The sequence below is a fragment of the Pararge aegeria genome, chromosome 22, assembly GCF_905163445.1.
Source record: "Pararge aegeria chromosome 22, ilParAegt1.1, whole genome shotgun sequence".
NCBI classification, from domain to species: Eukaryota; Metazoa; Arthropoda; class Insecta; order Lepidoptera; family Nymphalidae; genus Pararge; species Pararge aegeria.
In genome coordinates this window covers 8,302,415-8,317,715 of record NC_053201.1, presented here as the reverse complement: position 1 = coordinate 8,317,715, position 15,301 = coordinate 8,302,415, and the positions used below count along the sequence as shown (strand labels likewise).

At 34.5% G+C, this 15,301-nt stretch overlaps 1 protein-coding gene across 1 annotated transcript; it reads right to left on the bottom strand.

Moving 5' to 3' along the window:
• Positions 1–1,656: 1,656 nt before the first annotated feature.
• Positions 1,657–13,322, bottom strand: LOC120633897. Its single transcript, XM_039904289.1, has 3 exons — positions 13,139–13,322; positions 7,628–7,823; positions 1,657–1,798 (listed from the first exon to the last, which is right to left on the bottom strand). The coding sequence occupies exons 1-3, from the start codon at positions 13,320–13,322 to the stop codon at positions 1,657–1,659; spliced, it is 522 nt and encodes a 173-aa protein (XP_039760223.1).
• Positions 13,323–15,301: the final 1,979 nt, after the last annotated feature.

Below are 15,301 nucleotides of genomic sequence, written 5' to 3'. Positions count from 1 at the left end.
ATAATATAATACTCTAATTATAAAGTCGCTTCAGATCGCGCGAATAAATCAAAACATATCGGTTGCCATGTTTGTAAAAAACTTTAGGATACTCACGTGATTGCTTCAGAAAAACCATGCCCGTACAGTTAAGCATTCGATTAAAAATAAAGGGCAGTCTTCTGACTGAAATATTTCCATACTTAAGTTTCATTATTTGCAACGGTGCTAATTGATATATATCCTCGAATAATTCACAAGAAACAAGAATGATGATGACTAACATTTTTAAAAAGCTATATACAAACTCCTTGTCAGAAGAATAATTCATAAATTGATTTTTCCAATATGGTTGTCTGTATAAAAAATGCTAATCCAAACAACAACAACAACTTATCCAATAACGCAAAACTACGGTTTTTTTTACCATAGAAACGGTTTCGGTTATATTGTACAAAAATCAACTATTTTAAATAATTTGAAAATGAAAATGAATGCGTTAAGATGGTGCGTCGCGGTCGGATGATCTGTAGTTTTCAAACAACATTTATTCATTTAATTTTTTAATATTAGTTTAATTTTTTAAGTACGTTAGGGCCACTTACACTAACTGGCTAGAACTACATTATTTAAAGATAACTATAACATAATATACAAAAAAGACTTTCTAAACATTATACCAGACATATTATTAATATAGTGTACTATAAGTGGTACACTGTGAATATTGAAATAAAGGTCATTCAATATTCTCAGAGTACCTCAACAATTCACTGAACAATGCTGTCCACCCATTATGGAATGGATCTCATTGAGCATTGCTGTCCAATAGCGCGTTGAATGACGAAAATGAAAGCGGTATAGGTGCCATCATCTTCGTGAAACAGTGCTACAATTCGACGACGAACGTAAAAGCAACGAACGAATTATGCAAGTGTAACATTTTTTATGTTAGCGAATTGTGGGATAGGAATTGTTTTTATATTTTTTAGTTAGCTTTTGAGGTTTTATTGTTGCAATTGGATAATAAAATCTGTCATTTTTGCAGATTGTACATTGGTATTTTAGTGTGTTGTTATCTTAGCTCGTATTAAATCGTATTCAACAGTTTTATCGTACTTACACCAAAGAGAAAAATAACAAAAATAAAAAAAAAGGTTAATCTTGATTTATTTTCGTCGTTCAGGCAGCCAATATAATATATATACTCCTGACCCGATATCGGTCTCATATATATTGGTTATCAATATCGCTATTAATAAAGCTATTGAATGTTGTCATAGAGGTTGAATTTATTATTTATTTCAAGTTTAGTCTAGTTTAGCATAATATTATAATTTAAAGATAATTGTACTACATCCCATCCCTTTTATGAACCTCCCCTAGTTTCTATCAGATTCCTGTCGCAAAATTAAAGATGTTCGTGCGCATTAGATTGCATTGGCTATAGAAGGTACATGTGAGATCGCAGACAAACCAACGTGTCCAAATTGGCGGGTAAATGTGCTTTATAAATCCGACCAATCGGAAGCGTCTTGCTCAAACCAGCGTATTACATTGGTTTTACATTGCACCGTAGACGCGCGCGCTTTAGTTTGGCCGAAGCTTATCTAGTACCAATCGGAAAGTTAAAGCTTATTACGACTAACAAAATTGGCTATCATAAAATCCTCTTTGTTAAATATTCGCGAGAAGAGTGTCATCACATCCTCTTCTCTTTCCCAGCTGGTGGCATAGTTGCGGGGACCCCACTATGTCTCCGAGGAACACACTCAGCAGATACAACTCCTTGGCCTGGTCGGGTGAGCGCTTGTATTGTCTGTGGACAAAAGACAAATATAATAGTGAAAACATTCAATGACGGGTAAAAAATGCTTCACGATTAGCTGTCATTATTCAAAAATTTTCTACCACAAACTCAGTCAATCAGTATGCTCACATTGTAATAATAAAACATTTCGTAAAACTTGGGTTATTAAAATGGAAGCAATTAGCAGACTGCCAGCCTTCAAAATGTGGGTTTGACAGGAGCATGATAAGGATTACTAGAAAGAGCTTCACATGGGATACTGAACCGTTGTTCAAAGAAGGCTTATGCATTCACTAAACCTAGGAATAGCATTAATCGGATGCCTAGGTGATTCCTATAGAAAAAAAAGTTTCACGAACTCTTATGTGGCGTCTACCAACGTTTGTCGCCGTCTGAACTTCCGACCCCGATTCGGCGGATCGTAAAGTTTGATCGAAAGGTGACTCGTAAACTCATTTGGCAGATGAAAAAAATCTAAGTTAGTTTTTTTAATAACCTTATTCCAAATGAAAAATATGATTATACAAAAACAAAAAATCACACCTAGTAAGAACCATGGACAAGTTAGGTTATACGAGTTGCCAAGTGAAAATCGCTTGGTGAAAGGTAAATGTATGTTTAGGAATATTCTTTGATTAAGCGTTTCTTAGGCATTGCTTTCGTGTGTCCATCGTTAATAAAAAAAGGCATTAGTCTCATAAATTTGTACGCTTGAAATTACACCAAAGATTAATATCGGACGGTAAAATTGGAAATTTTGTTTGCTAAGGTACTGGGAGTATAGCGTGATATATTATGAAAAAGCAGGAGAATCTGTATGGTGTAATTTATAATTTCTTCAATCCTTATACTCCACACCAAACAGATCTTCGGCAATGTACTCTCTACGTACGTCCGAAACCGGAGCATCGGCAATGTACCCTCTACGTACGTTTCGCTCCGAAACCGGAGCATCCTCAGGAGATTTTGACTTTACAATGAATCTTTAAGATTCATTGTAAAGTCAAAATCAGCATTACAGAAATTATATTAATGATTACATCATACATATTCTCCTGCATTTCGCGGAGTATAGCTAATTAAGCTTAATTTTCATAATATATCATGGATTTCCGCAAAGTAACGCCTGCTTCTATCCAATAGTATAGCGTGAAATATTCTACGTTACTTATTTCGTTTATTATTAAACTGTTTCCCAGTATTATAACTAGGTGGTGTCTTTCGATTTCATACAAATTGTACAACACTTTCACGAGATCGAATAAGTAAGCGTAGCATCAAGCACCTGGTCACCATAAATTGCACGATATTTTTGGGTGGACTAGAATCAGCTACCCTAAACTCTGTAGGAATCAATAGTCTAAAAGTTATTCGCATGTTAAACGTTAAACTTTACTTGCTTATAATGACATGCGATGATTATGATCAAACTTCAGCTTTCCAAGGCATGGCAATACTAAATTGGTCATCAAAGCGACACATTTATTTATAGACATCGCATTTAGTTTATATTTTAATTATCTTTAAACTTAACATGGTGGATTGTAGTTGTTCTAGGTTTTACGTCCGAGGTGAGCTACTATTATGCAAGACCACAACAAACTTTCACTGATCACAATTTAATGAGCAATCAAAAATAAACTTTATTGGTAACTAATAAAATTTTTATTTAGTTATAACAGAAGTTAAATGACAGAAATTTTTTATGATAATGGGAATATAAATTTATTTAAAATGCAATAACAATAAGGTGTGTTTTCGATTGTTTTAAATATCGTCTTCATCTTTTCTGTTGTGCTCATAAAGATTGGTATCTACGTTTAAGTTCCGCATAGTTAGGTATATTCTATTGATTATTACCACAGTTTTTATAATTATTACCCATCTACATACTCATTTCATGTAGGGTTGTCCGTATATTCTACCGCATGGCTCCTGTATACCTACATCTCAGCTATATACAAAACTCAGCTAAAATTTGGCCCCATTTGAAATTCGAGTGTCTCTGGAACTAATTATATAGCGTGTTCAGTAATACTTTATTTAGTTTCTAAGACACTCGTTTTACAGCGTCACACCAAAATGGCGTCAAGCAGTCCAAGACAAAAACAAAGTGACAACAGAATGTAAGTACAATCGTCATAATAAAGGCCAGTGATATAAGTTTAATAGCTTAATAAACAAATTTTAGAAATTTAAAAAGTAACCTAGCATATTTGAGCATTACAAAAGAAATTATTTAGTTTCTTTGACACCCGTTTCACAGCGCTACACTTGCAGCACCGAAATGGCGTCAAGCTGTTGAAGACAAAAACAAAGTGACAACAGCATGTTAGTACAAGCGTCATAATAAAGGCTGTGGCAGTGCTGTAAGCTTGTTAGCTAAAGATCAGGAAATGTAAAAAGTAAGCTAATTTAGGGTTAACAATACTTTTGCATTATATTTAGTGTAGAGCCCAGCTAATTCACTCTCATTTTTTAAAATAATTATGCATTAAACTTTTATTAATTAATAGCTGAGCTTCAATAGAAATTATAATAAGTATTATATGAGGCAAATGGTTCAATCAAATAAATTAATACTATGACTTTTCTGTGTTCATAGCTATATCATCAAGAACATTTTTTCAACAAATGATAGAGTAGAATAGAAAAACTTTATTGCGACACAAAACAATAGGAAAAACACAAGGAAGGATGACAGTAATGGTACTTAGTGCTAGGGTGCAAAGGCGGCCTTATCACTAAAAGTGATCTTTTAAAGGCAATCTGGGCGTGCAAATGATGTATTTATATTACTTTGCATGTGTTACAGTTGGCAGGAAGTGTCATTTCCGTATCCCCGAATTTGTTGGACGGTTAATTATGTCGCAATCTAACCTAGATTACACTTGGTAAGTGTAGGTGTAAGTGATTAATGAACTTGTAGGTATTTGATGTGCGAAGTGTTTTACAAAACAAGACCAGTGTCTCCGTTTACAAGCGAGTTTTTCTAATCACTTGAAACTTGCAATTGTTATCTGCACTTGCGCCGTGACAAAGTGCTCCAATACAAAATATCTTATTCACTTTAAGAGATCTGTATATAAAGCGAATTTAGCTCAAACTTAGCTTACGTTTTAAAATTGCTATACTCAGCAGAACCTATAATTATAAAAGTTTTTTTATTTTGGTTATACAAATTTTTGTATTCCTACTTTTTTTTTTAATTCGTCGATTTTAAAGCTAGCTTTAAGCACGACTTACGTTATGCACGGGTTATACAAGCATTGTTAGAAAGGGGCTTTTTTCTGTACTCCCATCGGTTTAGTACAAACCTCGTTTACAAATTGCCTTATAAATCTCTGCCTAGGTATGTGGCCCTAGTCTAACTTATTAGGGTAACAATCTTTACTTTGCACTATCAGCCCCTGACCGGTCCATGAGGTCTTATTTTCACCACGCTGGCCAAGTGCATTGGTATGCATATGCTCTTGAGAATATTGTGGAGAACTCTCTGTCATGCAAGTTTCTTCACAATACTTTTCTTGACCTTTAGAGCAAGTGATTTACGATTTATAACGCACATAACTCCGGGAAGTTCGAGGTGCGGGCCGGGGATCTCACCAGCCGCGAGTTCGAACTCAGTATCCAAAAAGAGACGTAAAGTAAACGTGTAAAATTGGTATAACAATCAAAAATTTTGACGTTTGGTACTCCACATAAAATGTCATTTGAGGTTAACTTACACTCAGGCTTCCTACGGGTAACAGGTCAATTGACTAACACAGTGCATACATATTATTAACACGTCTACGTGACGCGGCCACTCGACACTACGCGGACCGGTTGCGTTGTCATTACATCACTGTCCCACTTACTGGCCACGTAAAGCGTAGAGCAGACGAGCATCTAGCATTGTGAGGCATAACACGTACTTTTATCTATAAGGAATCACGTCGCTCTTTATGGTGCAGTTGTGCGCTGTTTCATTTCGAAGGCCTATTCTAAATTTTTGGAAGTAAAGCCAAAACTTGTGCTGTCACGGCAAACGATATGACGCCCAGTTATGCAGTCACGCCCCCAATCCTCATAAATGCCTCAATAGTGTGATAGATATAAAAATATACCCTTAAATATATTATTATACCTATCACACAGAATACACAGATTCTTATTTATTTATTTATTTATTTATTTATTTATACACTTTATTTGTAAACTACAAATAGTAAAAAAAAAAACAATGCACACAACAAAAATAAACTTAAATAATAAAAAACATATTAATTCTCCGTCTTAAAAAAAGCCCTTTCATTTGATATATCATAATAATTTTTTTGCCCCATTAGCCTGGATAATAAATTCATTAAAAAAAATTAGTAACAAATTAGTACACTTTCTGTTCTACAGTTTCGTAGATAGACATTTTTTGTCGGACGTCAAAAGCCAGAATAGCTCGTTCTTCTTATAACCTAAAGATTACCATAATACCATCAGTTAGATCATGTCTTTTTTAGGAGCAAAAATGCAAGTGCACTGTAAGCTTGCTAGTAAACTTAGTTTTAGCGTCATGCGATCATCATGTTCCCCATACATAATTAAAATTCAGGTGTTATGGAACATTTCTCTTAACTATAATTGTTATACTTCATACCACATAGATAATGCATAATGCATAATGGTCTCTCTATGCAGAGTAAACTTGCATCAAATTATTACATCACTTTGATGTGTACAACTAGCTTAGCAATTGTATTCGCTATCCGCTGTTGCGTGAGCAGAAGGCAGAATTGCGTGTCCTTGAAATAATACATTTGAATTGGTTTTGCAAGAGAAACCCATCGTTTCGGATGGTCAGCCTGGTCAAGGTTGTCTATTGTTTCCAGTGAATGCTGGGTCGTAGAACTGCAACGCCTTTTTGGGAAATATAAAGGTCCTAAGTCAAGTTAGAAGCCGTGTGACCTTTAACTTCACCTACTTATATTAGGTAATATTCTAATATCCTTCACAAATTCTAGCTATATTTTTGCTGTCAGGTTATAATCTGCTTTTGAGCCACAAGTCTCGACAATGCAAGCATGCTAGATCTAAGCTCTTAGTTTGGATTTAGAGGCATGTGCTATAAATAAATAATTATAGTTTTCATCACCATTGTCAACCAAATACCAATCTAGTACGGGGCACGGGTCTCGTATCTGGATGATAAGGGCTTAGGCCGTTTTCATCTCGCTGGCCAAGTACAAATTGGTAGACTTCACACTCCTTTGAGGACATTATAGAGAACTTTTTGGCATACAGATTTCCTCACGATGGCTCAGTTACAATTAAACCATACCTTGATTAATATTTAATTGCTTAAAACGCACCTTACTCCAAAAATAAGAGTTGCATGCGGGGATCTAATTCAATCACTTCAGGGAGACTGAAGTCTCAACCCTTAGGCTATCAGCAATTATCAAGTGGAATCACTAAAATTATCTTTACAAACTAAGGTGACTAAAACATGTATTCCTCAGAATAGGAATATAATCAAAAATCGGAGTAATAACTTTTCTGAGGCAACAATGATTTCGATAGCCCTTTTTGCTCACTAAGCTAGATTTAATGAGAAAAAAATGGATTGTCCATCTGGTGTTTAGTATCCTTGATTAAGGTAAAAATGTTGTTAGAATCTAGGTGTTTCCGTCAATATCATTCAGTACAAACCCGAAGTTACAACATGCGCGTTTAGAATCCTCGTCCCTCTGAGAGCTTTTTCAATGACCTGGTGGTTTACTGACGTGTGACTATCTTTGCAGATTGAGTTTCATGGGCTACAGATGATGATGATTATAATAAAAAAAAAGTAGCACCCACCTGAAAACATCAGACCAATCCATTTGGGGTCTCGGCTGCGATCGAGCGCGGGTGGCATAGTGCGCGCAAACACGCTCAAACACGCAGGCTCTAGCACCAAACTCTCCTATGATGTACTTCTCTACTTCTTGAGAATCGAACGGATCCGAGTCACTTGCGAATGTCAACTCGCGACGACTTCTGGACCGGTATGTAGCTGAAATCAAAAAGATATTTTGATTTGTAAAAATATCAATTTTCATAATCAAGTCTTTATCAAGATGAAAAATTCCTTAAGACGCCAGTATCCTTTATCTCCAAACCTCTTCATTCTGCTGGAAAGCCAGCGCGACTTTACAGCGGAAAGGAGAGGAATAAAAATCTGGTTCGATCCTTAACAGATCAGATCTATAACCTGGAATTTAATTATTCTTAGCTTTGCTTTCTTGGCTGGTCTCCGGCACTCCTCTCCGTATTTGTGGCTAATTACAGCCCTATTGACTAAGGACTAGACTCGTTCTAGTATGATACCTCAAATAAACATACCTAGTGCAATTTCTACGTTTTATTGAAAACTGCTAAAAAACCGCTTCCAGTTCGTAAAGCGACCATTTTATAATAAATAAGTCGCGTCGTAACTTAAAAGGTAAGTTTAAAAACGACGAATTAAGACAAAATTTGCGAAAGGAAAGACATGCAACTAAAGTTGAAAACTCTTTCAAAAGTTTTTTAAAATGGCGTGGAAAATAAATTCATTGTGTGCAAAAAATCCTAGAAACTTGAATAAAAATTTTGAATTATAATTTCCTCAATAAATATCGTTCAGTAGCAATTCATTCCTGCAATAGATATCCACTGGAGCCTTTCGTCCGGACGCTTTTTCAAATAGTTTTTCCAACTTTTAACACAATCAAGAACAATTTGTTTTGTCCTCTTGTTTTATTATACTTGGAAGTTCGCCAGAAGGTACCGAAGTTACAAAAGAGTCAGGAAAAGTTTCTTGAGTATTTTATCTTTCTCTACTTTTTATTTATGAAATATTTTTTATTGGTTTTGTAGTAATATTATTTAAGTGGCTAGGGTGAAATTCGTCTTAAAATAATCATAAAAATCTTTATTCAATTTATTATGCTATCTGTTAGTGTGAATTAACTGTTTAAATAGATAAACCAATTTAAATGTGCCAGTTCTTATATTGTTTTATTTACTAAGGAAAAGTTCGCTATATTCCTAAATTGGTCAACAAACAATTTAAAACCAGTTTAAAAGGTTTCGTTATTTATTTAACAAACTCATGTTTTAAATTTCAACTTACAAGTAAGCATTATTTGGGAATAACTTAACTTGGTTGAAGCAAACGAATGTTATAATAACACTTTCTTTGCATGAACAACTTTCCTAGTGCAATAATTCAAGTGCGAAATAACCGTTTTCATGTTTGTTCTAACAAATAGACCGACGCAACTGGTTTAACATGCATTTTAATGTGACAGACAACCATTCGAAAGTCATGAATCAGGATAATCTATTTGGCGAAACCAAATTAAACATTACAGTGGTTAACTATGAGATAATATATTATGTAAATCATTATTTTGCTGTCAGTTTGAAAATTTTAGTCTGGGCAGGCATCTTCGCGCTTGGCTATTTACTACCCTACCGACAAATACGTGCCGCTTAGCGATTTAGCGTTCTGGTACGGTGTTACGTAGAAACCGATTAGCTGTTATATATTTAAATCCCTATCACAATTTACTGCTAATAATTGAGAGATGTGTGACCTAGAAGCATCACCAAGAAATCGTCGATTGCTCTGGTTAAGCAACATTGCACTACCTACTAGATTAAACTAACGCGATCCATGAAATTGGGTTGCAATAACTCCATACATTTTGGTAATAACGTGGTAACTTTATGAAAACAGTTCTAAAGTACTTTACTGCGTCAAAAAAATCGCGTAATTTCTTCGAAATCTTGACACCCTGCACCTCCTTAGTGTCGTCGTAATGACATTACGTGTAACTGGGTCAATATATGCAGATGATCATTATCGTGGTACGATCCCGCCATTTTGTTAAAAAAATATCCGTTGAAAAGAAATTGAATACAATTTTACAAAAAATATCATATCAATAGTGCCAGAGCAATATAAAATCCATTTCGTTTTATAAGAGAATACACCAGCAGACACTGGTCATATGAATTCTGGCTGTCGCGACATATGTGTGAACACATGAGTGCACATTTTCACATACTATATGGCCTTTTATTTGCGAAACGAGCGTAAAAGCTTACAGAACGTTTTGTTTTACGATGGGCCGTTACATTTGCATTTTTGAGTACTTGAATTATGTTTTATTTAACGTAGCGCCATGTGGGTGGCTTAAAGTGGATATCCACCTTAAGGGATTACGAAGGCAAAAGAGTGCTGCTGTGTTAACAGTCGTTAATTCAATTAACAACATTATACCCCAAGCTGTTCAATAAACAATCAACTTATATTACAAAGTGGTAATTTATTCAACTACAAATTACTCCTTTTCTTTCGGGTTCGGGCTAACCTAACGTTAGGGAGTATGTCCCTTATGTTTAACCTATAACCTTAGCACGACTTTATCGGAAGAGTAGTAACGGCCACGGCCTAAGCCTACCCAACCAGGGCAGAGAAAAATTAGAAATTATAAATACCCTAATTTCGCCTGCTGGGAATCGAACCCGGGACCTCCAACTTAAAACCACAGCGCTAACCGCTGCGCCAGAAAGGTCGTCAGGTGTGTGTGTAGCTGTTAAAAATGCCCCACAGAAAATATTGCACTGGTTAAGCTACGTTAATCCAAGGCAGTAACTGAATCGGTGAATTGATTGATGAAATTGTAAATTATAAATCTGTTTTGCTAATAACAATTAGACAAAGAGTACAGCCAGATTAGGCACATTGCTCTAATATCTGATCTACGTAAGGGATCGTATGCTTTATTGCCCAATTCTTCGCTATAAAAACAATTCAAAAGTACCAAAATTAGAAAAAAATATATATAAATAGTTTTATAAAATTATGAATTACAAAATAACAATAATAATAAATAACTCAAATAATAAGAAGTACCAAATAATTATAAAATAATTATTTTCGGAGCTGAAGCGGAGGGGCTAATAATACCCCGGACATGATAAGGTTTATTTGTTGAAAATCATTAGGTCACCACCAAAGAAGGCAGGACCTAAAACGTCATGTTTAAATTAAATACATTCGAAGAAAAACGACTCCTGATAGGACACCTCCGGGTAAAATTCGCAGCCTCGAGTCCCACACCACAATTGTTGAACGACGGTCGTGAAGACTCAAAAGAAACTTTGATCAAGACGAGACAGAGGATGATGAGGTTAAATTATTTATTTAATTTCATCTCATCGTTTCTATTAATAGTCATATTCCTATAACTCACCAGGACTGAGCGAATACGTTAACTTTTTCAAAAAGTTCGTCAACTTAACACTTCCCACGATAAAAGGGAAACCGACCAACTGCACTGGCAACTCAAATGGCGATTCTTGGCCGTCCACAATATTTAAATTAATGAATAATAACAAAAATAATGAAACAACAATTGTATACCACTTCATTGTAACTAAAGTATATAATAATATTTAAAGTGACAAAGTCGGATTTTATGAATATTAATTAACACTTAAATTTATTGTTTACATTAGAAATAGTGAAATATAAACATTGTTTAACAACAACTAAAATCATGCATTCATTCAACAAAACACTTTTAAGAATATTTACAGATGAAGAATTTAACAAACTTTAAATATTTATGAACACTTTTTTTATAAAATTATGTAAATACTATGATATTCAAAGTTCTAGAGAGATTTTGCGCGCTTATTAAGTGCTAGTGAGAGTAAGGCTGCGTTTGTACTGCCCGGAAAGATTGTCCGTCCCCGCTTCAGTTTGTTAGTCAATACGAATGTTATGTCATAGCAGTCACATGGAAGTAGGTTATCGAGATCTATGGTATCAGATTAACCGCATGCATATCGCATATACATAAAAATAGTGAACATAAAGATATTTTACGTATTTTTAACCTTTGAACTTTGACCCTATTGCGATACTTTAGATTTAACTCTGTTAAAACATTAAGGTGATATATCAACAATCGGCTTACTAGAAAACGACTTAAATTAATGAATTCAGCATATCGCCTTGGAAAGTGCAGCAAAACCTTTGTTGGACTGAGTGCTTTTGATTTTATGATATGATACTAAAGGTTATATTAGGTTTACGTTTACGTAAGTTAAAGAAATGTATTGAAACACATGAGTGAATCAAGGCTAGTAAGAATTCATTCAAAGTCAAAGTCAAAGTCAAATATTTCTTTATTCAAATAGGCACATAGATGGCACTTTTGATGCGTTATTATGTACAAAATGTGTACATAGCAGTGAGTAGTGATGGCAATAACTACAATCGTTAACTTAAAACTAAAGCTACGAGGGTTCCAATCGCGCCCTCGTCTAAGAAGAAGCCCACAACAAACTTAGCCGGGTGTTCTTCTTGTTATCACCATCATTGATAAAATTACCCAATAACAATTAGCTAATTTTAACCAAACTCAAAATAGAATTGAGGGTATCTGTAGTATGGCATACTAGCCACTAAAATAAAGAGGCAGGGTCAATTTGGGATAAATTGACTCAGGTCAGATGTGAGGACGATAACAAAAAACAAAAGGACATTGCATCAGTAGATAACGATATCGTCTATCGTATTGATGCAAAGTTAATAACCTGCTATATTTCTTATAGCAAATATTTTACCTTATACCTTTCTCTCCAATCACTCTGCTATTTTTCGCATCCTATTTCTGCCATGTAACTAAAAGGTTTTATCTGTATCTATTTTCTCAACTATTCACGTATGTACCGTGCTTCACAATTCGTTAACTCTGGGCCATGTAAATATTAACTAAAAGGTTTTGTCTGTATCTATTTTCTCAAATATTCAATTCGTTAATTCTGGTTCCCCTTTAAATTACCTCTCAGCGGAAGACTGAAACTATGTAAAAGTATTTGTATATATGTATTAAACCGAGGCTATAGCGGTCTGTTTTATGCGCCTTTCAAAATATTTATGTATGGCTCAAGGTCAGCGGGTGTAATATATTGCCTTATACAAAATATTTTTCGAGGTTCTTACTTTTTATGAATATCAGTTTGAGTAACTTCATTCGAACTTACAACATATAAAATTACAACGTATAAATATTACAAATGCGAATTTCCGTCCAACAGACGTATATTTTTTTTTTAACCGATGTTCCGTTCAATCACTTCGAACGATCTTGATGTAATTTGGTACAGAAAGCAGGATTCCTGTTAACGGATATTAAATCATTCCTACGATTCAATTATTTTATTCTTCACATTAGTCAGTCAGTGAGTCAGTGAATGGTATTTAAATTATATTTATTTCATAAGGTTTATTTTAAAATAAAAATAAATATAGTTATATAAAATTATTACCCGGACTCAGAGCGTAAGAAAGTTTCTTAATGAAGTTGGTGATCCTAACCGCCATTATGATGAAAGGGAAACCAACCAATTGCACCGGAAGCTCGAACGAGCTTTGTTGACTTCCTACCATTACACTTTGTAATACAACAAAAGATACAACAGTCCAAACGTAGTAGATTTTTATAAGTTGCATTTTACACTTATTCACTCAACAATACTTATATACTTTCACTTATCAAAACGCTTATGAGATTTAATAAAAGAAAATGTTTCTTGACGAAAGTTTTTTTAATATTTTAAATCCGTTAAAAACAGAACGACCTTAATTTTTTTTACACAAGAGTTTTACACTTTTTTCACTTAACAATATATGTTTTCACTTTCCTAGAACGCTTACGAGAACTAATTAAAAATATTGCACTTGCACAATTTTCCTTCACTATTTAAGAACGCTTTAAAATATTTAATTTAAAATAAAATAAATTGAGGGTTGTAATTCCGTATCTAATCCGTTCCTAATGCACGACGACCTTAGCTGGATATCCTATTATAACTGACCGTATCTAACTGAGTCTAGTTGGGTTAGGGTGTTGTAATCATTTAGCTATGCATTACTAAATCACCGTATCGATAATGCTACCCGTTTTGGTCATCAGGACGAGTTGTGTCAACGATTAAGTAATAACGCTAGAACATTCCTTGAATTTTTAACCCGAATCCATCATTAAATGCAATAAACATTGCTCACGTAACGCTTTTGCGTCCTTATAAACAACCTTACTTATGACTGCACTGATCTCGTGGTTAACATGTTCAATTACCGAGTTTCTTGAACCGACTCCCGGTTTCGGCAGAAATTGTAAGGTATTGGATTTAGCGTTTACTACGGAGTTAGTAGGATATTAGCGCAGTCCATCCTAGTGCCTAGGTGACCACTTGTAGTTCTTCCCGTATATGTCACTTTTTTTGTTCCAGTGATGTTAAGTTATTACCACCTCCCATGAACATCTGCAGCACCAGAGAAACCACTGAAGCGTTGCCACTGAAATTTTCTTTATCCACCCCTTGAATAACCCTAAATTGTAGTTTTGAGGGAACACATCAGAGATTGTACCACAATTTGCAAGTTCGCGGTAGGAATGATCTGGTATTGCGAATAGTTAAAGAATACCAGGCATCCAGACGGTGAGGATGGAATTTATTTCTATGGCGTGCGGTTACTTTAATGTGGTGTATGAATGGTCTTAACAAATATTGTTACGACCATGAGTGAGGAGGAATTTATCTAACAATCGACCTATCACAACGAAAGTGAAATATAAACACCACAAACAAACTGAAAAATAATATAGAGCAGCGGATTCAATCGAATATTCTATTTGCTTACTTTAATGTAACCGGCCAAGGTTTACATGGTATAAAGGTTCTAAATATTTAGAATGTTCGTAGAAATTTTATATTTTGAAATCTGATTTGGAGTCCTTGATCGAAATGGATTGTATATATAACCTACCTAAACAAAAAAAATAAAAGCCAAGCGCGTATCAGACCCGCGTAGAGATTGTTCCGAATTCCGTACGACTTTTAATCTGTTATTTTTCCTTAAATTTTTGACATTTCCCTTTTCCTGTAAGAATTAACAGAGTATTTTTTTAACGATTAAGAGTGACTTCATTTAAAAACCTTGTTTTTTCTCAAGACTTTAAGAACGACATTATTGGACTTCACGGTTTTCACAAGTATCTGTACCACATCAAAATCTCTTAAATATGTTATTCTAAAAACTTATACTTTTATTTTGGTAATAGAGAAATAATGCACTTAAGTTGAGTAATAGGCCTACCGCTTTATTTTAAATTTCCTATTAAATGTATTAACGTTATGTCACAAAATAATAGTCTACCCGTAATTGGCTCACGTAACTCTGTATAATATACCTTTACAACCAAATTTAAACTGCGTCTAATTCATGCGGAACCGAACCCTAAATACATTAGGAGTAACAAAAAACCCTATGCTTTTGTTAAATAAAAAGCTAACACAGTGATTGTGCGTCTCTGTGAATGCTTTTACCTTTGCTTTTCAATTTATTTCCTTACTTTATTTGTAATTTTTGAGAGTTATTACAAACGTTGATCCGACCCGGCCCGCTTAATAAATTCAATAAATCCT

What these genes read in the sequence shown, in the direction of transcription:
- LOC120633897 (XM_039904289.1), bottom strand. Translation starts at nt 13,322, where the DNA reads ATGCAACTTATAAAAATCTACTACGTTTGGACTGTTGTATCTTTTGTT. An exon ending in TTCTTACGCTCTGAGTCCGG is followed by an intron (nt 7,824 to 13,138) that starts GTAATAATTTTA and finishes TTTTGATTTCAG; the next exon opens with CTACATACCGGTCCAGAAGT. An exon ending in GATTGGTCTGATGTTTTCAG is followed by an intron (nt 1,799 to 7,627) that starts GTGGGTGCTACT and finishes TTTTGTCCACAG; the next exon opens with ACAATACAAGCGCTCACCCG.